A 25,226-nucleotide genomic window follows, 5' to 3' on the forward strand; every position below is an offset into this window, starting at 1 on the left:
ACAAAGTTTATTAGAGTTCATATGGCCATTAATATGTTGTGCATTGCGCCGGGTAAAAGCTCTCATAATAGCATACAGTTGCATGCGTAATTATTAGCAGAGGAAATATTGATTTGAGTGGACGAGTCACAGTATCGAAGCAGAGCACTTTGAAGTGGATGAGTGTCTTTGATAGTGTAATGCGGAACTGGTTTCTCCACCGCGAGATAAGCGAAGCCTACCATCCCCCATGCTTTCGACAGCGCCTCGCCCAGCTTTAAACACTCACCAAACATCTACTAACTTGTTTGTTGAAAGCACAAAACACAGCGCAGAGGACGTTCACATGTTCCTAGTCCTAATACAAGTGCAAAAAATACTTTTCTTACTCAGTATTTTTGTCTTGTTTCTAGTCAAAATATCTAAAAATACTAACATTAAGAAACATTTACTAGACAAGTAAAAATTACTGTCTTGTTTTGGGAAGATTTGCAGATTATTTCTCTTATTTTAAGCAAAAACTCTCTTCATTTTAAGTTATTTTTCCCCAAAACAAGACAATTACTTTTGCTTGTCTAGTAAATGTTTCTTAATGTAAGAATTTTTAGATGTTTGGACTAGAAACAAGACAAAAATACTAAGTAAGAAAAGTATTTTTTGCAGTGAAACAATATGAAAAATTATTTTTGATTTAGCACAATCAGCAAACGGTTTCATTTCAGACAGAGCACAGTGTCTTTTCAAACCAAAACAGCTCTGCGTAATCATTAACTTAGACTGCTGACCTTGTGCATGTACTGCATTAACCAGAGTAAATGATTCCACACTGAATACTGTACATAAAACCAGTGGCTCTGCAAAAACTCTTCTTTTTAGATGATCTTAGAAGGATTTCTGAAGGATCATGTGACACTGAAGACTGGATTAGTGAGGATAAAAATTCAGCCTTGATCACAGGAATAAATTACATTTTAATTATATTACAACATAAAATAGTTCATTTAAATCATAATAATACTTCATTGCACAGTAGGAATGTTTTTTATAGACTGAAAATGCTTCTATTGTGCATTGTCATGATTTAATATGCATTATATTATATTTTAAAGGGACTGTATGTTAGAACACTGATGATCTCTTCATCACGGCTCCTGTTAGTGGGTGGGATATATTAGGCAGTAAGTGAACATTTAGTCCTCAGAGTTGATGTGTGTGAAGCAGGAGAAATGGGCAAGCGTAAGGATTTGAGCGAGTTTGGCCAGATTGTGACGGCTAGACGACTGGGTCAGAGCATCTCCAAAACTGCAGCTCTTGTGGGCTGTTCCCGGTCTGCAGTGGTCAGTATCTATCAAAAGTGCTCCAAGGAAGGACCAGTGGAGAACCGGCCACAGGGTCATGGGCGGCCAAGGCTCATTGATGCACGTGGGGAGCGAAGGCTGGCCCGTGGGGTCCGATCAAACAGACGAGCTACTGGAGCTCAAACTGCTCCAGAAGTTAATGCTGGTTCTGATAGAAAGCTGTCAGAATACACAGAGCAGCTCAGTTTGTTGAGTGTGAGGCGGCACAATCAGGGTGCCCATGATGGTCATAATGTTATGCCTGATTGGTGTATATTGCGCTTAGATGCAATAATGGAACTATCACATTAAACATGAGTTCTATATCCATAAATGAAACCCAATGTACTATTGTAATTCACCCACTTTTTTAAACAAAGTTACGCCATTGAGGACTAGTCTTGCCAGGGGATTATCTTCTTGAGCAAAATGTAACATTTCAGAGTTTCGGATTTGATATGTAGCCTATTCTTCACTGCTTAAGAACGACACGGCCTGTAATGTCATTCTCCCATCCAAGTTTTTCTATTAGTAGCTATTTGTAGCAACAAGCATTTCAAGTCTGAGCACAGTCAAAACATAGTTACACTTCTAGACCTAATGTCAAGGACTAAAAGCTGAAATTATGTGGACAGTCGGCAATGATAAAGAGACACGCATTAAAATCAAGTAGCAATACTTCAAGTTCAAGAGTTTTATTTGTCACATACACAGTTATACAGAATACAACCGGCAGTGAAATGTGAACAGGTCCGCTCCAATGGACAGCAAATAACAATTAATAAAAAAAGCACAATAAATTATAAAATAGGGATAGGATAAAGGTGCTATATATATACATATGTAGAATTATGAATAAATCAAGTAAAAGAAATAAGAGATGTGGAATAAAATAAGAGAGATAAAGTAAACTGGAGACTATAAAAATAAATACGTGGATAACAGTAGTGCAGGAGTGTAATGTGCAAACAGCATTATAATGAGAAGTTACATGAACTCAAGAATAAAGTGCAGTGCAATATCAGTAAAAATGATATTGTCCAATATTAATAAAACTCATATCATACTATAAAACTGAGGATGTGATGATGCATTTCCAAATCTTAAAGGTTTCTCATGCCTAAAGCGACCTCTCTCCGCTGGCTCGGGCTGGGAATGGTATGCGGGCCTTGGTCACATTCGAGTATTTTGTGTTTTCTCCTGCAATATTTGTCCTCTGGGGCTTATCAGCCACAGATAAGCAGACTCCAAACAAATGATTAACAAAATATTCATTGTCTTCCAAGGTACTCAGATGGATTTCAAGCCTCCAAATTCACACATGCACTGAGGAAACACACCGAAGCTGACGGCGTTTGCACTCGATGTATGTAAAACCTCACAACTAGAAACAGCTAAAACTAGGGTTGTCGTCATGAGTCTCTTCTACAAAGACAGAAATTAGAAAGGCACATTAAAGGCAACTTCAGAACTGATAGCAATTAGTTCAGCAGTTTCCCCAAGGATGAAGAACACAATGTGATCCTTTGTACGTGTTCTCGTATAAAGTTCAACTGAATAACATTCATATTTTCGAGATCTGTGAGAAGAACCAAACTCTCACAGTCGGAGTACGGTTTAGTGACCAAACTAACATTGCCAGATTAAAACAAAACAAACAAACAGGTCATGAAAACATATCCAGCATAAGGTTTTAAAATTAAAACTAAAAGGGAAGGGGGTTGGTCTTGCTTATAGTTAATATTAGTTAAACTTAATATTTTGATCCAGTTATTGAACAGAACTGAATCAACATTGACTCGGAGCTGAAAACAACATTAATGTTTTCTATAAAAGGTCTATTGTGACTTTTTTATCTCACTATTCTCACTTTTTTTTCTCGCAATTGCAAGATATAAAGTTATAAAGTCAGAAATGTGAAATGAACACACAATTGTGATGATGTCAGAACTTTGACCTGAAGTTTTTTTTCCACACTTTGCACGATATAAACTTCGAGTTTATATCTCTCACTTCTGTCTTTATTTCTCAGAAACGCAATATACACCAATAAGGCATAACATTATGACCACACACAAGTCAATAACACGGATTATCTCTTCATCACGGCTCCTGTTAGGGGGTGGGATATATTAGGCAGCAAGTTCAATTTTGTCCTCAGAGTTGATGTGTGTGAAGCAGGAGAAATGGGCAAGCGTAAGGATTTGAGCAAGTTTGGCCAGATTGTGACGGCTAGACGACTGGGTCAGAGCATCTCCAAAACTGCAGCTCTTGTGGGCTGTTCCCGGTCTGCAGTGGTCAGTATCTATCAAAAGTGCTCCAAGGAAGGACCAGTGGAGAACCGGCCACAGGGTCATGGGCGGCCAAGGCTCACTGATGCACGTGGGGAGCGAAGGCTGGCCCGTGGGGTCCGATCAAACAGACGAGCTACTGGAGCTCAAACTGCTCCAGAAGTTAATGCTGGTTCTGATAGAAAGCTGTCAGAATACACAGAGCAGCTCAGTTTGCTGTGTATGGGGCGGCATAGCCGCTGACCAGTAAGGGTACCCTCTGACCCCTGACCCCGCCGAAAGTACCAACAGTGGCAAGTGAGCATCAGAACTGGACCACAGAGCAATGGAAGAAGGTGGCCTGGTCTGAGGAATCACGTGTTCTTCTACATCACGTGGATGGCCGGGTGTGTGTGTGTGTGTGGCTTACCTGAGGAACACACGGCCCCAGGATGCACTATGGGAAGAAGGCGAGCTGGCGGAGGCAGTGTGATGCTTTGGGCAATGTTCTGCTGGGAAACCTTGGGTCCTCCATCCATGTTACTTTGACACATACAATTAAACGGTTGGTTTAACTGTATGTGCCACAAAACTTACAAACGTTCAAAACTTTTTCATGGAAACATTATTCTCTGGTTGCACAAATGCTTCAAGAATGGTTTGAGGAGCACAATAACGAGTTTGAGGCGTTGACTCGGCCTCCAAATTCCCCAGATCTCAAACCAATCGAGCATCTGTGGGATGTGCTGAACAAACAAGTCTGATCCATGAAGGCCCCACCTCACAACTTACAGGACTTACAGGATCTGCTGCTAATATCTTGGTTCCAGATCCCACAGCACACCTTCAGGGGTCTAGATGAGTCCATGCATTGATGGGTCAGCAAAAGGACCAACTGAATATTAGGAAGCTAGTCATAATGTTATGCCTATTTGGTGCATATTGCAAATTCTGACTATTTATAATAAGTTTATATCATGCAATTGTGAGAAAAAAGTCAGAATTATGAGGTAAAAAGTTGCAGTCCCTTTTTATTTGTCTTCTGTACTTATGGCTGAACTGGTTTAATAAAGAATGAACTTTACACAGTTATTGAACAGAACTGAATCAACATGATTAATAACACATTCTTTACAGCAGTCTTATATTTGATCATATGTGCATCATTAAATTTGTTATTTTCCTGTTTATTATTGTGAAGCTGAAAACATTTCTATTGAAGCAGTAAAACAAATAAAGGTCACGACTTAAATGTGGACACATGGAAAAATATATATTGGCTGTGCTGGTTTATCTGTATTTTAATAAATCATTAAAGCTAGGCTACAGTTATCTTACACTAACATTACACTAACAATAACATATCTTGTTTACAAACAAACAATAAATAAATAGATAAAACGGCTAAAGACACTTTCTCCGTGGAAATTCGTTTTTACCCAGCTCTCATGGGAACAAAATACTTTTACATTAATGCTTTTATGATCACATTGGAAACTCATGATCAAACTCAACACTAAGGGAGAAAATAAAAGCTATCTTTAATAGCCTGAGGCTTCCAGGCTGAACAGAAAGCAAACAAGACATGCTATTTTCTGTTCTCTCGTCCGCAATTAGTTATGGATATAATCTGGGTAATCCATTCAATTAATAAATACATTATAGGGTCAGTGATATAACAAAGCAAGCACTATAGACCTAGTTAGGGAGGCTATTATTGTGGCATTGGCTGGGAAGTGGCCTGATGACTCTTGTAAAGTCATAACTATTGTGTGACTAATCTTGAAGTTAATCATCAGGGTCACAAGAAATACCAAAATGAAATAAGTAAGCTACCATGGAAGATGTGCAATATGATTTACTGAAACCTAAGCTATTTCAGCTATTTCTCCACATGACTGTATGGGATTCACTGGGAAAATAATGTGCCAATGGGTAAGCAAAATAATATTGTTTTCTGTTTAAACTAAGGTTATTCTTACGCATTGGCAGAATATTTTGCTTATTTTAAGACAATCATGTTTACTTGTCTAGTAGATGCTTCTTGTTTTTAAGGATTTTTAGATGTGTGGACTAGAAACAAAACAAAAAATAGGCTATGAAAGCATTTTTTCTTTCTGAAACGCACTAATATGTAAAGCCTTTTTTGCAGTGTGTTATCAATTTCAACATCAAATCAGCAGCAGACAGAGGATGTGTGAGTGAGTAAGTGAGTGTGTGAGTGTGAGTGTGTGTGTGTGTGTGTGTGTGTGTGTGTGTGTGTGTGTGTGTGTGTGTGTGAGTGAGTAAGTGAGTGTGTGTGTGTGGGGGGTGTTTCAGTGTACAGGCATGAAAGGAGGTTTTTTGTGCTCCAACACAGCAGTTGCAGTGAAATGGTCTTCTAAAGAGTTAATTGTGTGGGACGATATCTTGGGTGTTTGAGAAGATCGAGCAACGTTTTCATATTTCACACGCAGGTCATTAATCCGGGGATTTTCGAACTCGTTTTTTTACCTGTGTGTTTAGGCCATAAATATCCATATTTGGACATTGTAATTACCGGATGGGCGAGGTCACCTGGATGCCTACGTCAGAGCCGAAGCCGACCTACCTGAAGATCATTTCCTCACTTCACGGCTGGTGAGAGGGTCGGAGAAACAGCTGTGCTTTACTTGAGAAAACTTCGAGAAATTAAGGGTTTTGTGTGGATTTTATCGCATCGAATGGCGTGTTTGAGGATTGTGCGATTGGGAGTTGTAATTTTTCTTTTTCAGGTAAGTTAAGGCCTTAATTTTTTTTATGGCGTCGAAACGGTCGCGTGTTTTCAAACCGTAATGTAACTTATTCGATTGGATATCAAATGTTTTATTTACTAATTTCGTTTAACTAGGTATTTTCATGTGGATACACGGAGGAGTCGACATGCACACCTGGGTTTGAGTCGGAGTTAGTCGTTTTTAAAGTGCACAGAGAACACCTTCACAGGGGAAAAAGACTAGGAAGAGGTAGGTCAACAATCTTATTAAATTACTGATTATTATACTCAAATGTGTTCAGTAACGTTACTCAAAAAGCGCGAAGTTGCGCTAATCCAAAAATGCTCTATGCTAGCGTTAAATCTGGCCTCCCCTCGAGTTTGATTGTGCCTTTTAGTGTACAGCCTTGGTTTACAGTGTTTCCTTTTAACCCTTTATTACACCCAGATGCTAACTATATTAGTTATTCTCTTAGTTTTGTTGTCTTTCCTGTGGATTTCTTTAATTTGTGTAGTTTAAACTGTTGTTTTTTACTACTCATCTTAGGGTTGAACTCTGCAAATATTGAATTAAACCTAATTTTAGCTCTCTCAAATGTCGAATTAAACTCTCTCTCTGTGTAAATGTAATGCTTCAGTTAGTCTGCAGGTGTTGTGAAATTCAGATGATCTCATTCTGTGAGTTTCTGTGGGAGTGAAACCAGGAGATCAGTGTCAACAAGTCACTTAAGATTTGTCACTTTTCTTTTTCTTTTAACTATTGAGAAATAAACACAGCTATTTTTGGTTTTGAGGAAACTGCTTTTACTCCATTGGCCATTAAGTATAAGCATTTCCATTTAATCCGTTGTCTTTTGTAAGTTTTGGTCCCCCCTCCCCACTCAAGCAGGTACTTTCCATAAGTAATGTGATTTTTATCATTTTTAGTTTCGATTTATTTAAGCCCCCATCTCACAACCATGTTTCTTGCTCATCCAGTTTAAAGTAGTATAGAACATTTTTGTAAATAATTAATGTAGTACACTGCAAAAAAATGCTTTTCTTACTTAGTATTTGTCTTGTTTCTAGTCCACACATCTAAAAATCCTTAAAACAATTAAACATTGTCTTGTTTTTTGGGGGGAGTAACTTTAATTTTATTTTTTTTGCTTAAAGAAAGTAAAATACTGCCAATGTGGTGCACAAAATAATCTTAATTCAAACAGAAAACAATAATGATTTGCTTACCCCATTAGCAGCTTAACAAGCAAAAACTCAATTTATTCATATTTTTCCTAAATAAGACTGCTCGTCTAGTAAATGCTTCTTAATGTAAGAAGTTTTAGATATTTGGACTGGAAACAAGACAGTGCATTATACTGATTTATTCTTTGATTAATAAAACAACCTTTTTGTTTGGAAATTAATTAGTCTTTGAGAAATAAACCCAGCTATTTTTGGTTTTGACACAGCTTTTACTTTATTGGGCTGTTAGGTGTAAGCATTTTTTATTTAATGCATTGACTTTTATAAGTTTTGGCCATCCCTCAATCAGGCACTTTCCATAAAGCAATGTGACTTTATTTTCGATTTTATGCCCACATCTCTCAAACATGGTTCATTTAGTCAGTTTTCAGACGCATCCATTTTATACATAAAATTGTGAATTAATGCTGCATTATACTCATTTATTTAATTTGATTAATATAGAACGTTTTTGTTTGTAAATTCACCATGCAGTCTTTGGTTTCGTACTGCTATTGATCTGTAGTTTACTTCTCTGTACATCTCCAAAGGAGTTTCCTCTTATTGTCCCACTAATGGTGGCTTATTTCTAAGAGCTGATTGGTTTCACCACTTCCGATCTCTAATGGATTTGCACTATGGCCACTGCAAAACCTCTGTAAAATGGGATAGTGTTTGTTTAAATGAATTATGCTTTGGGAAAAGGATTGACAGCGAGTTTAATCCTGTAGCTCGTGCTTGTTTTAACCCTGTGAGAAACCTTTTTTACTCGTTAATCCAAATATAGTTTGATGTCTTGGCAATAATAAATGCTAGCATTGCCTTAAACAAACATTGAGACCTTTTGGGTGTAAAGCATGCCTCTATGCTATACCACATTTGGACAAACATTGCATGTGAATATTGCAAACTTACCTACTTTTAAAACTTTTTGATCTCGTCCATGAGGCTTAAGACAGAACTATATAAATTGGCCATTATTTTGGTAGGTGGTAACACGTGGCAAGTAGTTTTTAATGCTTTGCTTTGATCAAAACATTTGAAGAAATGAAACAATTGATGCTTTTTAAATATAACCTGGTGTCAACATATAATTTAATTCCTTGTTACTTCTAAAAGTCATATTTTTTTTTTAAATAAAATACCATTGAAGTCATAGCTTGCACTGCTAAAAATGCTTTTCTTACTTAGTATTTTTGTCTTGTTTCTAGTCCAAACATCTAACATTTCTTAAAACAAGAAATTAAGAAATTTTGCTTAAGTTTAGCAAAATAATCTGCCAATGGGGTGAGAAAAATAATCTAAATTCAAACAGAAAACAAGATTATTTTTCTCACCCCATTAGCAGATTATTTTGCTTATTTTAAGACAAAACTCTTAATTTTGAATAATTATTTTCCCAAAACAAGATAATAGTTTGTACTTGTCTAGTAAATGTTTCTTAATTTCTAAGAAATTTTAGATATTTTGACTAGAAACAAGACGCCATTTTTTTTGCAGTGTTTGTTCTAAAGTTTTTGCTCCTTTCCTTCCTCAGTAACTTTCAGTAGTTGCGATGGAAGAACGAGAACACTCTTTCAGTCCGTTGACAAGCGGTTTGATGTGAACACGGATGGGACTGTAACACTCAAGAGACAAGTGACTCTTCATGAAGGCCACAAGGTGTTTTCTGTGCACGCTTGGGACTCCAGTGGCAAGAAGCACACAGTATCTGTCAGAGTTGAGCAAGTTCACCATCATGAGGACCATCACATGGACACGACCACAACCGTCTCCTCTCCACAGGTACAAACAAGCTCCTTTTGGAAACTGCTGTCAGTACAGCACAAGCCTGACCTCTATTGGGCATCTCAGTTATGGGCTACTTTACATATTCAATTATAATTTTCAGCAGATGTCTAGGACTAATTATTGGTGACGTGCTAGATTCATGAAATATCCAATCACTACAAATAAATGTAATTTTTCACAGCCCTCTCTGATTGGTTTCAAACTAAGGTAGGCCAGTGAATTGTACTCGAGACTCGGTCTCGAGACTGACTCGTGTCCTTTTGGACTCGAAATTAGTAGGAGGGCAAGTGTTAAATTCACCATTTCTAATCCAAACCTAAGATTACTATGGTTTTGCATCAATAAGTGCAGTTATTAATAACATTATTTCTTGTAAATGCACATTTGATGGTTCAACTTCTCAGAGTTTGCGATATGCAGATAAAATATACTTTTATTGACAACAGTAATATTCAAAAACCCAATTTTTTTCACGGAAAAGTTTAAATGGGTGGGGGAGGGGGGTCGGGATCTAGCACATTTTTGTTGATTAATTAATTTTTTTTTAATCGTGATTGACTTTGATGTCCGTGATTCTACTTTTCAAGTGAATTGTAGAGATTATGATCTTTAATGCTAGACTGGATAAACCCAGCCTGATCTACCGGTGATTTGAGTTCGCCCGGCAACTCGGTCTGGAAACCTGTGCATTCATTTCTACTGCTTGTTACACTTATGTGGGAACCAATCACAGACTGGCTTATCCATCTGGCGTGCTATTGGCTGGTTTAACACAATGACGGCTATAGAAGCAATGGGTTGCTGCTTGTTGATCACGCCTCTTGTGGTCTGATTGGTTGAAGGTCTATTCAATTGCATACAGATTCATTTGAACTATGCTCATTTATCACGCCTCTTGTGCAGTAGAAAATGCTTAGCAGACTCGCCAGATCGCTGTTCAATCTTAAATTGAGCTTGCTCTGGTGATAGCCAGACATTTTTTTCCCCTTGTGACGTTAAAATACAGCGATGGCAGACTAGATTGCCAAATTATCTGTCTGTATCATCTGTCTTTCATGCGTGGTGACGCATTTGAAAAACAATTCAAGTCAAATTCCAGTTCTGCTTTTGATTTTGGCTTCCGTGCCGCATGCCGTTCCTTTGCTTTAAAGCAGTGTGCCCATAAAAAGCAAAAACGTAACATCCAAATCATGTAACGTGACTGCCGTAAAATGCAGTCTGGTGCATGCCATGCTTTATTTTAGTTTTATTAAAAATCCATATGTCAAGTGTGGCGTGAAAACAAGAGACTATCTGAACATTTTAATTTATTGATAATATTTTCAGTGTTTCCGGCTGACGAGTCTTTGCCCCGGAGGTGTCAATATGTTTCAGGATTACATAATGAGTATTTGTTTTCCACTTGAATTTATCCATTTAAAAGCTGACATTTCAATATCTCTATACATTTCTCATATCTGTAGCAAGTATACGCTGCATTTTGGTTCATTTGATGCTCAAGGTCACTGAATCCAAGATGGCAGATCAAGCGCATCCTGATTGTTTTCATTTTACAAAAACAAGGTGTTGATGGGTGAGTTTACAGAAGTAAAAGTAGGCCTTTTACAGTTTGTATTACTCCTGTATGATGGAGTGTGTAAAGTAAATGTGAGTGATCGCGCTGGTGCCTTTATGGCAGTAACACACCGATATGAATCTATATGATGGTGCACATTGATCTACATTAGAGCAGACTTATAAAGTTCCTACTAAGATGTTTCAAGTGATTAGCCTTATTTGAGGTTGATGAATGATAGGCGACTGGTTGGATTTCCTGCATTAACATTCTGCATTTTTGTTTATTTATTCTTCTGCGACTAAACGACTAATACAATTTTGGTCGACTATTGGGGGGCTGCCTTATTTGAAACCTTTAATTTTTACAAATATGGAAACTTGTCAAAGGATTAACATGTCTTTGGTAATCTCATTAAAAATTACATTTAAATTGGGTGATATTTTAAGTGCTGTAAAAGTGTGAAATGCTTGGAAGCCCATCAATAGTGCTTGAATTTCACTCTCAAAAGGTTTTATGAATGAATACACAATGAATAATGTAAAAACACCTGACTATTTCTGTCACAGTTGGCGTTACAACTACATTAAATCCATGATGAATGTTGATGAATTTAAAAAAAAAAGTTTATGGATGGAAAAGCCTTCTATAACTTGTTCATGACAATTGTTCTCCTGGTTTTTGCATCAGCTACTTATCACCTGATATGGTTTATACGAGAATTCTGCACCGAATTTGGCTGCGGCATTAACATCGCAGTGAATTAATGCTTTCTCACAGTCTCCCAGTGCTGTGTAGTAACGGTGTCATGTGATCGGCCCATGGGTAAACCGGTTCTGAGCTTGTGGTGTCATCTGTTATTGGTCTGAGTTGGTTTTCACTTTCGTTTAATTTGCTGTCTGTTTCTCATATGCAACAGAAATGACAACTCTTCTCAGTTGGCCTATATGGTTGTGGCCCCTGTGTGAGTTGCACCAGCAGGGAAAAATGTCTCTTTGGAGTCCTGAAGTTTATAATGTACAGCTAGCCAATAAACAATATCAATCAGTGTAATTTTACTAAATTTCAGATGGAATCTGCTTCCGATGATCTGGTTCTGACGTTTCCAAAGTCTTCGACGGGTCTGAGGAGAGCAAAGAGAGGTTGGGTTATTCCTCCGTTCAGTGTACTTGAGAACAGCAAAGGTCCTTTCCCAATAAAGCTGGTCCAGGTGAGTGAAAGTCATTCAAAATGTTATGGCTGAGAAGAGGTTTTTCTGTTATTGACTTCGTTCTGTTATTTCTTTCTGTATTTAGATCAAGTCGGACTTTTCTAAAGAAACTCGGATGCAGTACAAGATCACCGGTGAAGGGGCCGATCTGGACCCTAAGGGGACTTTTATTATAGACAAACATTCTGGGTTTGTGTTTGTGACTCGGCCACTCGACAGAGAAACAAAAGCTTCATACAGAGTAAGTTGATTTAGTGCCTTTTAAAATCAACAGTTAGTTCTTAGTGTATTTCAGCATTGGACTGTCTGCTCATTCTTAATTCTTTAAAAGCTGTCAGTTAATTAGATCAAATGTGCATTGGAAATGACAAACTACTCTTGTGTTTGTAGTGTACTTTTTTTTTTTTTGTGGTCATTTGTGTATCTATAAAACTGACTTACTGTTTTCTTCAACTACACATGCATTTTCATGTCTCGAATAGGCATGTGCCGATATCAATTTTTCATGTTGCGATTAATTGATGAAGTTTTATCACGATATACGATATTATCACGATATTGAAATAAGTTGCAAAAAAAAGTGTTGCCATAGCATAACAGCTTTAAGAACTATTATTGTAAGAACAAAAATAACTGAATGTTTAAATACAATAATGCACCAAAAATATATACAGCTCTGGAAAAAAAATTAAGAGACCCCTCTTAAGAAATCAATGTTAAGTGGTCTCTTGATTTTTTTTCAGAGCTGTAAAAGTAAAATTTTCAAACAGATTAAAGTGCAAAAGAATTAGGCTATAAAGAACAACAGGTAGGCTTACAAATTACAATAAGGGCTCATTAGTTAATGCATTAACTAAGATTGAGCAACAGCTACATTTGGTACAGAAAGTATAATGTTTTTGTTAATGTTAGTTCAGAAATATTGATCATTGTTAGTTTTATCTTAGGTCCATTAAAAAAGTTATTTTGATTTTGATTTTAATGTTATTAAAAAGTAACTAAGAAATTAACATAGAATGATTAATTCTTTATAAGTATTTTTCATTGTCAGTTTGGTAATAATGAATTAACATGTTAACTAATGAAGTCGTATGTCTCAAAGTTATACTGAACAATAACAAATAATTAGAACAGTTCTAATTATTAGGGCATGTTGTAGTCCAGATTAAAACATAAAAATGTTTAAATTTGAAAATAAATAGCCTATTAAGTCTTTAAGTATTAAGTATTTGGTGCTGTGATGAACAACATTGAGATTACAAAAACGAATGGCTGTTTTAAAAACTACACGCGTTTTTTTGTTTGTTTGCTGGTTTCCGGGGTAACCGCGGCATTCTGCAGTTCATCAGCGCCCTCTGCTGTCACTGAGCGGCACTTCAGCAGCGCGTCTCCTTCACCGGTTCATCAGCGCCCTCTGCTGTCACTGAGCGGCACTTCAGCAGCGCGTCTCCTTCACCGGTTCATCAGCGCCCTCTGCTGTCACTGAGCCGCACTTCAGCAGCGCGTCTCCTTCACCGGTTCATCAGCGCCCTCTGCTGTCACTGAGCGGCACTTCAGCAGCGCGTCTCCTTCACCGGTTCATCAGCGCCCTCTGCTGTCACTGAGCGGCACTTCAGCAGCGCGTCTCCTTCACCGGTTCATCAGCGCCCTCTGCTGTCACTGAGCGGCACTTCAGCAGCGCGTCTCCTTCACCGGTTCAGTCATGTGCAAACGCACGTTGGGCTTGTTTATATCTGAGCGCGTGTCCCTTTGACGCAGAATACAGCGGTGTTGAGCATTTATACGGTTGAGGGGCAAAGTATTCTTGAGTGCATTATAAAAAAAATTATAAATTGTTAATAAATTATTATTTACGATATTTTAAAGTGCCCACGATAACAATATCGTGCATATTCATTATCGTGATAAATCGCATTATCGAAAATCGGCACATGTCTAGTCTCGAAGATAAGATACAACCTCAGATATTTGCCTCTTAACGTGCCTTTATTTCTTCTCCTGTCTTTAGCTTGTCGCTCATGCTACTGGAGCTGATGAGCCTTCTATAGTAGAAAGTCCAATGGAGATTATTGTAAATGTGATGGATGCAAATGATAATCCTCCTGTTTTTACACAAAATCCATTCAATGGAGAAGTTCCTGAAGCTAATAAAATAGGTAGGTGTATGGTGCAGATTCTCAGTGAAATGGTTTCAGCCTCTTCAGCTCGTACCGCCTAATCAGTCTTTATTCTTCTCTCTCTGAAGGTCTTGAGTTTATGACCGTCCCAGCCACTGATGCAGATGATCCAGATACTTACAATGCAGATCTCAGATACTCAATAATCAAGCAAGAACCAGAATTGCCAAATCCAAACATGTTTCAAATCAACTCTGTTACTGGAGGAATTTCTGTGAATTCTGAAGGCTTGGACAAAGAGGTGAGAAATCTGAGGAATGATCTCGCAGTGGCAAAGGATAATTTAATGTAAACAAACTCATGTGAAATCATCTTCCCTTCCAGAAATGGTCCAAATACACTTTGACAGTGTTGGCTGCTGACATGGAAGGAAAAGGTTTGTCAACCACTGGCACAGCTGTTATTACTGTGACTGACAGCAATGATAACGCTCCTCAGTTTGAGAAAACCACGGTAATATATTATAACACTCTGAACATAAATATACAAGTGTTTTAACTTTATTAATACTTGTATGCTCCACACATCTCTGTTTTAGCACACTGTATCCGTCCCAGAGAATCAAGTAGGAGCTGTAGTGGCCACACTCACAGTTACTGATGGAGATGAAGTTGGATCTCCGGCCTGGTCAACCAAATATCGGATTATTAGCGGTGACAAGGCCGGGTTTTTCAATGTCAGTACTGGACCCAGCCGGCTGGAGGGCATCATCACCACTGTAAAGGTACTGTGTGTTGCTCATGTGTTTGCACAGGCAGTTGGTTATAATGATTTGCCTTTAGTAAAATACGCTTTCTCTTCCACATTTAGCCCCTGGACTTTGAGAAGACCAAGCAACACATTCTGTCTGTGATTGTTGAGAACGATGATCCATTTGTCGGGTCTCTGCCCACTTCCACTGCCACAGTCACGGTGAATGTTCTTGATGTGAATGAGCCTCCAGAGTTTAATCCAAAAGAGAAGGTTATTACCAAACATGAAGATTTAGCGATTGGTACTGAACTGGTTACTTATACAGCCACTGATCCAGACGTCGGAAAAGCACAGAAGATAACGTAAGAATTTTTTTCCCTCTCCAAGTCGATCAAACCACCAAAATGTATGGCTGTGCAATATATCGAAATATCACAAATGTACATATCGCAATATGCATATCGCAACGATCTGAATGATTTTACAGGGTCCCCGCGGAGTCTTAAAAAGTCTTAAAAAGTATTAAATTTCAGAATCAAAATATAAGGCCTTAAAAAGTCTTAAATTCGCGGAAGCATTGCGTTCTAGGTCTTAAATAGTCTTAATTTTCCTACGTCCATGTAACGCTACCTCATTGAAACGCTCTCGCCTCCCGCAGCACGCGAGCACGTGTGTGTGTTTGTTCCGTGGTGTTTGTAGTTTTCTTTCACTAGACCAACTATTGTTCGCTCTATTACGACTACAAATTAGGCAAGCATGCCACTTATATTGCAGCCAATCAGCTTTCGTGTTATTGGCACGAGCCTCTTTCTGATCGTACCCCACAGACGCATAAAACAGATTTTATTCTTCAGCTGAATCTGACGGTTCTTGCAGTTCCGCGATCATGAACGCGAAGGCGAATCTTTCTCACCATCTTGCATAATGACAACATAAAAGTATAATATACCCGATTGCACTAAATAGAGTTCATAACAGTGATGTAAACGCCGAACTCCGATGTCAGGCTGTAACGTTATGTGTTTGCTGCCTGTCAGCGCTCGCGCGAGTGTATTGAATGTGTTATTTTTAGGCTCATTAGCCTAACGTTACTCTTGAACGATCAAATATACACATTATGCATATGTCTATATCCTGATTTGAGTTAAAACGTTTGGGAACTGTCAGTAAGTACTGGATCTGGGCATTAAGCTCACAAAGTGAAAGCAAACTAATATAGCTTAACAACAACACAAACGGGGAAAACAGCACTTACACTTAAAGGAACACTCAAACTTTTTTAGAAATCGGGCTTATTCTACTTTTCTACATTTAGATATGTGGGGAAATGCATTTTAAGCTAAGCTAGCGGCGACCCTGCCAAAACTAAAACAATGCATGCACTGAGACAAATGCATTTGCCAAAATATCTAAATGGGGTTTATCCAAAAGAAGTTGAATAAGCCCTATTTCTAAAAACAATGGAGTGTTCCTCTTTGTATGCATCTTTGTTGTATTTATTTTTCCTATTGTCATTTGTTTATAAGTATATATTTTATTACTGACCGATTACTTGATTACGTAATTACAACGTTTTACTTATATTAAGCAATTGCTTATTGCTCTGGTTTACTTTTAAGATGTTGGTCATATTTCCCACCCCAAGCGATCGTGTTATTAAAGATAGATAGTGCACTACTGGAACAACCTTTTTTGTTTTTGTAATATGCCTACCAAACAAGATTCATGCATTTTGTTAGTTTTATTGCCATGTGTGATCATTGTGCATCTAACATAATAATATGGTTAATGTTGCATCCTAATTATGAAAAAATAAAAATGTATGAAAGTGACCACCACAAAAAAATAATATATATATATATATATATATATATATATATATATATATATATATATATATATATATATATATATATATATTAGGGCTGGGTATCGATTCAGATGTTCAGATTCGATTCGATTTTGATTCACAAGTCCTCAAATCGATTCAATTTCAATTCTCAATTCGATTTTTGATTCAACTCAAATGAATATAGATTTAATAAATACTATAGGTATTTATAAAAAAGAACAGTGAACATAAATGTGTAATTAAAAAGAAATGAAGAGCCACAATCATATATGTTAAACTTTTTATTTTAGGTACACCTGAGTACATTAAAACAGAACACATCTCTATATTTCAAATCCATACAATTGTTAAATACAATTTTAATGCAACTTTATTTAAAAAATGTATCTGAGAAGTATTTTATGGATGTTTTGATATATTCTAAAATATAAAAAGCTAGGATATTGGATGTTTTTTTTATAGCAATTTTCAGTACACGACAAGCTTTTCTTGCAATTTTGCTGCTCATGTGTGCAAATTTACTTTTCATACATGAGAAATGCGTTCATTATTTTTTTAGTCTATGGGTGAGTAGTTGTCGTGGTAATGGACAACAATACCTTAAGGTGCTGACTTAAGCTGACTGTGGACTAACTATTATTAGAGGAAATCTGTTTATAATATAAGCTAATAGGGTTTGAATTTTTGATCCTGCGCTGTATATGGACTATAATTTGAATATGTCTATAATGGCTAACGTATGTGCTTAAGTGACTGCTCAAGTTTGATCCTAATGCAAGGCAAGCATTCGCGTGTATGTAATTATTTTTAGCGGTTGTGTGATTGGCTGTGTGATTGGCTGTGTGTGTGTGTGTGTGTGTGTGTGTGTGTGTGTGTGTGTGTGTGTTCGGCTGTGTGAGTGTTGTCACATAAAATGGTTCCGCAGATTTTTAGTATTACTACAGCATTTCACCTCAGCTTAATAAAAGGCGACAACGCACCGGATGCTGCCATTTAAACACTGAATGGATAAATGATGTGCGCCTCTTGCTCCTTTGTAAGATCACACAAGGCAAATGGGTGACATCTAGTGGAGAAGACTAGTAATTAGATTTACGGTAAGCTTATGTTCAATGTTAGCGGAAATAAATATTTTAAAAAATCGATTCATGGCATTTGAGAATTGATTCTGAATCGACCAGATTTTAAAAACCGATTAATCGAAAAATCGATTTTTTTTTTGCCCAGCCCTAATATATATATATGCTAATCCTGGTGGGATTGAGCTATGAATAATAAGTTCACTAATACTTTGTTCAATTTAAAATAAATTAAATAATATAAGTTTAAGTAATTGAGTGATTCTGGATTTCTTATGCATGTTTTTTTATTGCGCAATATAGGTCTTAAATTTTATTCATAATGGTCTTAAAAAGGTCTTAAAAAGTCTTAAATTTGACTTGGTAAAATCTGCAGATACCCTGTTTTAATAGAAAAAGGCTTTAGGTCCGCATATAGCAGAGAATAGACTGGGCACACTTAACTTATGTGACTTGCTTGATGTTAAAAAGTTATTAAATGCAATAATTAGTGAGAAACAATAACAATCTTGCACTCTGACACACACACCAAAACGTGAATGATTTGAGATTTAAAAGTTAACTAAAACACTGCTGGTCACTTTCAGAAGTTGTATCAATTCTTTCTTTTCCCACAAAGAATGTGAAACAAATGGTTTCATTCTAAGTTTTTAAATATATATATATTTTAAAATATAATTTAAATAGATTTTACACACTAATTGCAATATCATATTGCATATCGAATATCGCATTTTTCCTCAATATCACACAGCCCTACCAAAATGTCAATGTTTGACTGATTTCTCTAGCGATTCAGAACAAAACCCCATAGGATTGCATTGGACTTTGCGTAAGTTAAGGTTTGTTGTTTTTGGTGGTCAAACAGCCTCACTGGAACTAGTAACCATTGAGACCAGCATTTGTCTAGCACAGTGTTCCTCAAACTCGTCCCTGGAGGGCCACTGTCCTGCAGAGTTTAGCCAACCCTAGTCAAACTCTCCTACCTATGATTTTTCTAGTGATCCTGAATATCTTATTAGCTTGCTCGAGTGTGTTTGACCAGGGTTGGACCTAAACTCTACAGGACTGATTTTGAGGAAGCCTGGTCTAGCAGCTACCTGCCATGGCCTATATCCCTTCCAATGTCCTCTCATACACTGAAATCAAATCATAGCATGCATATCCTTTAAACTTCAAAATACCTTGAACTTCTAGTTTTAACCTAATATATTTGGTTCCTTCCAGGTATAAAGTGGCCAATGAGCTTACCAGCTGGGTGAGTGTAACTCCGGACACTGGAATTATCAAAGTCAAGAAAGAACTGGATAGAGAATCTAACCTTGTGAAAGATGGCAAATACACAGCTATCATTTTGGCGGAGGATAATGATGGTAATTTCAGTTTCTTTTTTAAGAGTAGACTTCTTGCTGGCATGGCCTTTTTCTAATGTCTGTGTTTGTGTGCAGCTGAAGCTCCAGCAACTGGCACAGGAACCCTGGTTATTAATTTGGTGGATGTAAATGACAACGGTCCCGTCATCAATGAAAGGACTATAAGCATTTGCAATCGTGGTTCGCCTCCAGTGCTTCTCTCTATAACGGACAAAGACGGACCTCCTTTTGCTGGTCCCTTTACTGTTGACACCCAAGGAGAAACCAGTAAAAATTGGACCACCTCTATGAATGAAACATGTGAGCAATTACTAATGTTTTAAGGAGAAATTAATATCATTTTGTACGTTACACATTGAAATATCTGGCTGGCTTGGTATACATGTGTAATTATTATAATGTTCCCCTTTTAGTTACCGGTGTCTATCTGACACCAAAGTTAACATTGGAGCAGGGCAAATACAATGTTATCCTGAGAGTTGTTGATCAGCAAGGACTGCCTCAGGAAAACACCATTGAAGCATCAGTGTGTGACTGTGAAGGAGAAACGGTGCGCTGTCAAGAGACCCGAGTAGCAGGAATACCACTATCTGGAGTTCTTGGGATCCTGGGAGGAATCTTGCTTCTGCTATGTATGTAACTTCTATGCATTTTTATATACGTATGTGTGTACATGTACTTAAAAATGTACATGTTGTATACTGCAGAAAAGGGGTCTCATGCTAGTTAGCTCTTCCAAGCACATTCACTTTATGAATTGAACTCCCATAAGATCAAAAGCAATCTAATTTTCCTTGACCTGCTGAGTTCTTTAAGGTTTGCTGTTGTAAGTAAGTTTTTTTTTTTTTGTACCACAGTGCTTGCTCTTCTTCTGCTCTTGTTCATGAGGAGGAAAGTTGACAAAAAAGAACCTCTCCTTCCTGAAGATGATACAAGGGACAACATCTACTACTATGACGAGGAAGGTGGTGGAGAAGATGATCAGGTTGGTTTCAATTGGAGATTTAAGGCGTTTATTAGTTTTTGGTGGCTGACTTAATCCAAAGGTGACGGTCAAACTTGTTACTTAGCTTTTGCATAAGCAACGTGTATTTTTGTTTGCCATGGATTTGGAGTTTGCCGTCTTCTCGTGCTATTGGAAATTTGATAATTCTCACTTCTGAAGTTGTGAATACGAGCTCATCCCATTCTAATTTTGAAATGAGAGGGTGCTCTTGTGCAATGTTTACCTAGGAAACTCGTATTTGTGGTGATTCCGAAAGCACGTGAATGCAGCAATAATTCAAGGTCCAGAGATTCAATACCTGATTCAATGCGGTGCTCGGATTACACATTAAGGGTCCGTAGGGACCATGATCCTTATCTTAAAGACAAATTCTATTCATTCAATTTTAGGGCATAAACTTGTGCCGAGATTTACACATGGTACAAAAAAAAAGATCTTACATTTTGGGAACCAAAAAAGGAATTGTGATGTTGCTTAATATAATTGCTTATTAAACTTCAAAAGTCTACTAATTGTAAATGTGATCTCATGCTTTGAAAGTGCAGAGCAAACAAGTTCTTATAGTTAATGGTGAAGGAACTTTGTTTGCTGAGGTTTGGCTTGAGCTTTAAACACAAAGGTTTTGCGTAGAGTGGAGGAATGTCAAAGATTAGGAGGTAGAGGAATGTCAAAGAATTGCTGCTGGGACGGTGCAATGACTACTGCTTGTATACACCGATGAGCCGAAACATTGGCCTTCCCTAATATACTGTTCCACGTGGTGCCAAAACTGCACCAACCTGCGAAGGCGTGGACCGTACAAGACCCCTGTAGTGTCTGGCAGCAGATCCTTCAATCGTCACTGGTTCTACCTCAACCTACAAGACTTGAATTTGTTGGTCTAGGACATCATGCAGATGCTCAGTTGGATTGAGATCTGGGGAATTTGGTCTTTGGGTGCTTTTCAATATCCCTCCTCGTTTCTCCATCCTATTACCCAGAAACCGATGGAGCTCAGCCTTCTTGTAGGACATCTTAGTTCTCTAATTGCACCGTGAGAAGGCGAGGGTCAAGGAGTGAGGAGCTTTCTGAGGAGTCGTAAGCAATGACACGGGTGTATCCTTTGCGGAAGTTTTATCGACTAAACGTGACGCGCATTGTCCTCCCCTTTCACATTGTGCCACGGTTTATTATTGTTTACAAGTACAAGACACAAATGTATGTCATAACTGACAGTTGCAGAATTATATTAAAGCATTAGAAAATGAATAATATACCAATAGAAGGCAGTTAATAACTGGGAATGATTTTGTCAATAATAACTGGTAATATTAAATAAAATATGGACAAATGTGGTATTTTGTGGAGGTTGAAGCTTACAATAGTTATCTCTAATGTACAAGAATCCCGACTAAATTTAGTGGTGTAGAGTCATTGGTTGACGACGCTTTGACGTTAAGGGGAGCGAAGATGTATCATTTCGCTTGATTCAGTTCTTCCGTCCTCACGTCTTGTCCTTGCGTCCTTCCATTGCATCCTGAAGGGGTGGAGCTAAGGTGCGAGGGAAGGAAAAGAGGATGCACAAATAAGAATTGGGAAGCACCCATAGTGTTCCTCAGACCATTCCGGAACAATATGGGCAAGGTCATTATCCTGCTGAAGAAGGCTAATTCCACCGGAGAACACTGTTGTTAGGAAGGGCTGTACCTGGTCTGCAACAATATTTGGGTAGGTGGTACGTGTCATGTACATCTACCTGAATGGCCGGACCCAGCTTTCCCAGCTGAACTTGGCTCCGAACATCACTTTCTCCACTGGCTTGTCGTCATCCCAATGTGGATCCTGGTGCCATCACTTCCCCAATGTAATGTAATATAAAAGGGACTCAATTGGATGGAGATGTGGAATTTTGGTGGCCATTCTTTGTTCCTGAAACCATTCCTGATCAATGTGTGCTGTGTGGCAGGGTGCATTATCCTTCCGAAGGAGGCCACTTCCACCAGACAACACTGGTCAGAAAGGGCAGTACCTGGTTTGCAACGATGTTTGGGTCGGTCTTATTTTGGTAGGACCCAGTGTTTCCCAGCAGAACATTGTTCAGAGCAGCAAACTTCCTCCGCCAGCTTATCTTTGTCACAGTGCATTTTCGTGCCATCACTTCCCCAAGTAAAGGTGCACACGTACATGACCTGCCACGTAATGTAGTATAAAAAGTTACTTATTGGACTACACAACCTTTCAGGGCTTTCAAATCTTGCCAAGCCTGATCAAACACCCACCTGTTTTTTTCTCCCTTCTAATGATCCTGAAGACATTATTAGCATGTTCAGGTGTGTTTGATTAGGGTTGGAGCTAAACTCTGCACCGCACTTGCCCTCCAGGGTAAGATTTGAATAGCCCTGGTCTAGTTCCTCAAATGCTCCTTTTTTGAGCTTTCGACAGTGGACTGGGTCATCATAGGTGATCCAATTGGACTGCTACGCAGCCTCGTATGCAGCAGAGTGTGATGCTTTGCTTTTCTCCCATAACATCCTTTTAAAATTTGTGATTTTTGTACCACAATGACCAATAGGGATGGCGTTTGTTGCCCTCGTGCATTAATGAGCCTTGGGTGCCCGACACCCGTTTGCCTCTTTGTGGTTTGTCCCTCCTTGGACTCAGAGCGGCTCTAGAGATGATGGACATGCGTTTGTCTGCGTATGAGATGAAACCGTGCGATTGTCACGCACAGTTCTCTGTAGGCGCATGTGTTCGAGGTAAACTGCTGGTCGGCGCCATTCATTTATTCGCGCAAGACACTCAGGATTCGTAGCCTAAATAGTATTTTTGCTTTTTAATATTCACATACACTAATCTATATAATCAGATGCATTGGTCTAGCAACAAGTGCTAGCTACTTCTGACACTGATAGTTGCATGTTCTGAACACAATCATCAAATACAGGATATTTCATGGAAAAATACTAACGCGGGAAGACTGCGGGAAAAGAGCTAAAATGCGTGAGAAAACCGGGAGGGTTGACAGCTATGATTCTGCTATGTAGATGTTCTTGCTTTTTGCCGTTATTTAATATCAAATTCTTTCTAACACAGGACTTTGATTTGAGTGTGTTGCATCGAGGCTTGGACAACAGACCTGACGTGTTCAGAAACGATGTGGCGCCCACTTACATGACCGCGCCTCAGTATAGACCTCGCCCTGCTAACCCTGATGAGATTGGCACATTCATTGATGATGTAAGTGAGGTTAAACAGGAAAAGTAAATAAATAAAATCAAAGTGTATCTGAAGGTCCTCCCTTCAGATCCATTTGAGTAAATCTTGCATACAGCAAGACAGACAAACTGCTTTTCCCCCACTATTTTCTGGAATTTAGTGGAAACGGGCCCTGTGAGCTCTAGGTTCATTCAGACATTTTGGGCTGAGTTACACATTTTAAAAAGTTAATTTATAAAAAATAAAAAAGCACCTCTTTTGGGGGGTTATAACAGCTTAGAGAACCCATGTTTATCACTTTTAGCAGTGTTTTATGTAACTTCAATGGGTGTCCTGTAAAATGACCCCAGAATTTTGAACTTGGACCACTATGTGTGTAAGGGAAGCTTTTTAATTTGGGTCGGCCAAATCCAGGCGGAAATCCCAAAAAAATGGTCTAGGAGTATGACCTAAATGCTTCTTCTTTGTGCGGTAGAATCTGAAGGCTGCGGATAACGACCCCACTGCCCCTCCCTACGACTCCCTCCTGGTTTTCGACTATGAAGGAGGCGGCTCAGACGCAGGTTCGCTGAGCTCCATCAACTCCTCCAGCTCCGGAGGCGACCAAGACTACGACTTCACCGGTTGGGGCCCGCGCTTCAAGAAGCTGGCTGACATGTATGGAGGAGGCGAGGATTGAGACTGTTAACTTCTCTCTCTCTCTCTCTCTCTCTCTCTGCAAGCGGAGCATTGATGGTTTAAAGTGCACAATATGAGAATTTTATACTTCGCTTTATGGTCTGGGGATTTGAATGTTTAAAGTTGGAACTGGATAATAGCACTGTTCATCCGTCAACACTAAGGACAGATTCTTTGACTGGAAGCGTTTTCTTTTCATGGGAGCAGTCTAGACACAAACAAGGCTTTTTTTCCACCTCAAAAGAAGCTCCCAATTGAAGAGACATTCAATAGTTGTTGGGATTGCTCTCTGGGTGAGAAGCTGAAATGCAGCTTCAGATGTTTGTCCCAAATTTAAGTTTGCCCAGCATATTTTATGTAATGTAATAGTTATTTTTTACAACTTCCTTGGCATTAAAGATTGATCTAAAGCATGAATTTATACTGTAAATTTACTTTTCTTTTTAAAGCACTGAATTTTCAGAAACTTTTTGTATGATATGCAGGTCTCCATTTCTGTCTCTTTCCCCTCAACTGAAAAGATGTTAATGGCATTCATGTATGCTTTTATTTCCTTTTATATAGTTGTATTCTTGTTTCTGCATTAATTTTTACATTGCTTATTTCTTTTCTTTTTTTAATTAAATTACTTTTACTGTTTGTTTCGTGTTAATTCTTTCTATAACGCACTAGGGCTGCACAATTAATCAGATTTCTAATCGTGATTTACAAATATGTATGTAAAAGTTCAAAAGCGCAATTACAAAAGGCATTATTCTGTGCATCATAGCTAGATTTACAGCTGTACGATTGTAATAATGTTTTTAATTCCAGTGGTACTGGTGAATTTCCGCGGGAAATTCAAACATATGTTTGCGTCATTACGTCACATCTGTACACAAAAAGGTGTCCCGGTTAGTAGGCTATCGCATGTGACGATGTTGGAAGTGGGGATGGCCTTTTCTCACAGCACTTGATATAATTAAACTTATCAATTTGATGGCGGGTTAGAAAAGGTTCAAGCGACAGTCACCAGTGACAACTGGAGATTCATAAATGCAAAAGTTGTCGGAGTGAAAAGAGTTCACCCGGAC

General features: G+C 38.3%; 1 protein-coding gene across 1 annotated transcript; it reads left to right on the forward strand.

Annotated features, from left to right (window-relative positions):
• Positions 1–6,042: 6,042 nt before the first annotated feature.
• On the forward strand, positions 6,043–24,792 carry cdh31 (cadherin 31). Its single transcript, XM_067450868.1, has 16 exons — positions 6,043–6,339; positions 6,456–6,570; positions 9,082–9,329; positions 11,960–12,100; positions 12,186–12,341; positions 14,109–14,256; positions 14,346–14,518; positions 14,602–14,730; positions 14,816–15,001; positions 15,088–15,332; positions 19,129–19,274; positions 19,350–19,574; positions 19,688–19,906; positions 20,132–20,259; positions 23,353–23,496; positions 23,951–24,792. Exons 1-16 carry the CDS (start codon positions 6,289–6,291, stop codon positions 24,152–24,154), a joined length of 2,658 nt encoding a protein of 885 aa, XP_067306969.1. The 5' UTR covers positions 6,043–6,288; the 3' UTR covers positions 24,155–24,792.
• Positions 24,793–25,226: the final 434 nt, after the last annotated feature.

The sequence above is a fragment of the Pseudorasbora parva genome, chromosome 1 (assembly GCF_024679245.1).
Source record: "Pseudorasbora parva isolate DD20220531a chromosome 1, ASM2467924v1, whole genome shotgun sequence".
Taxonomy (NCBI): domain Eukaryota; kingdom Metazoa; phylum Chordata; class Actinopteri; order Cypriniformes; family Gobionidae; genus Pseudorasbora; species Pseudorasbora parva.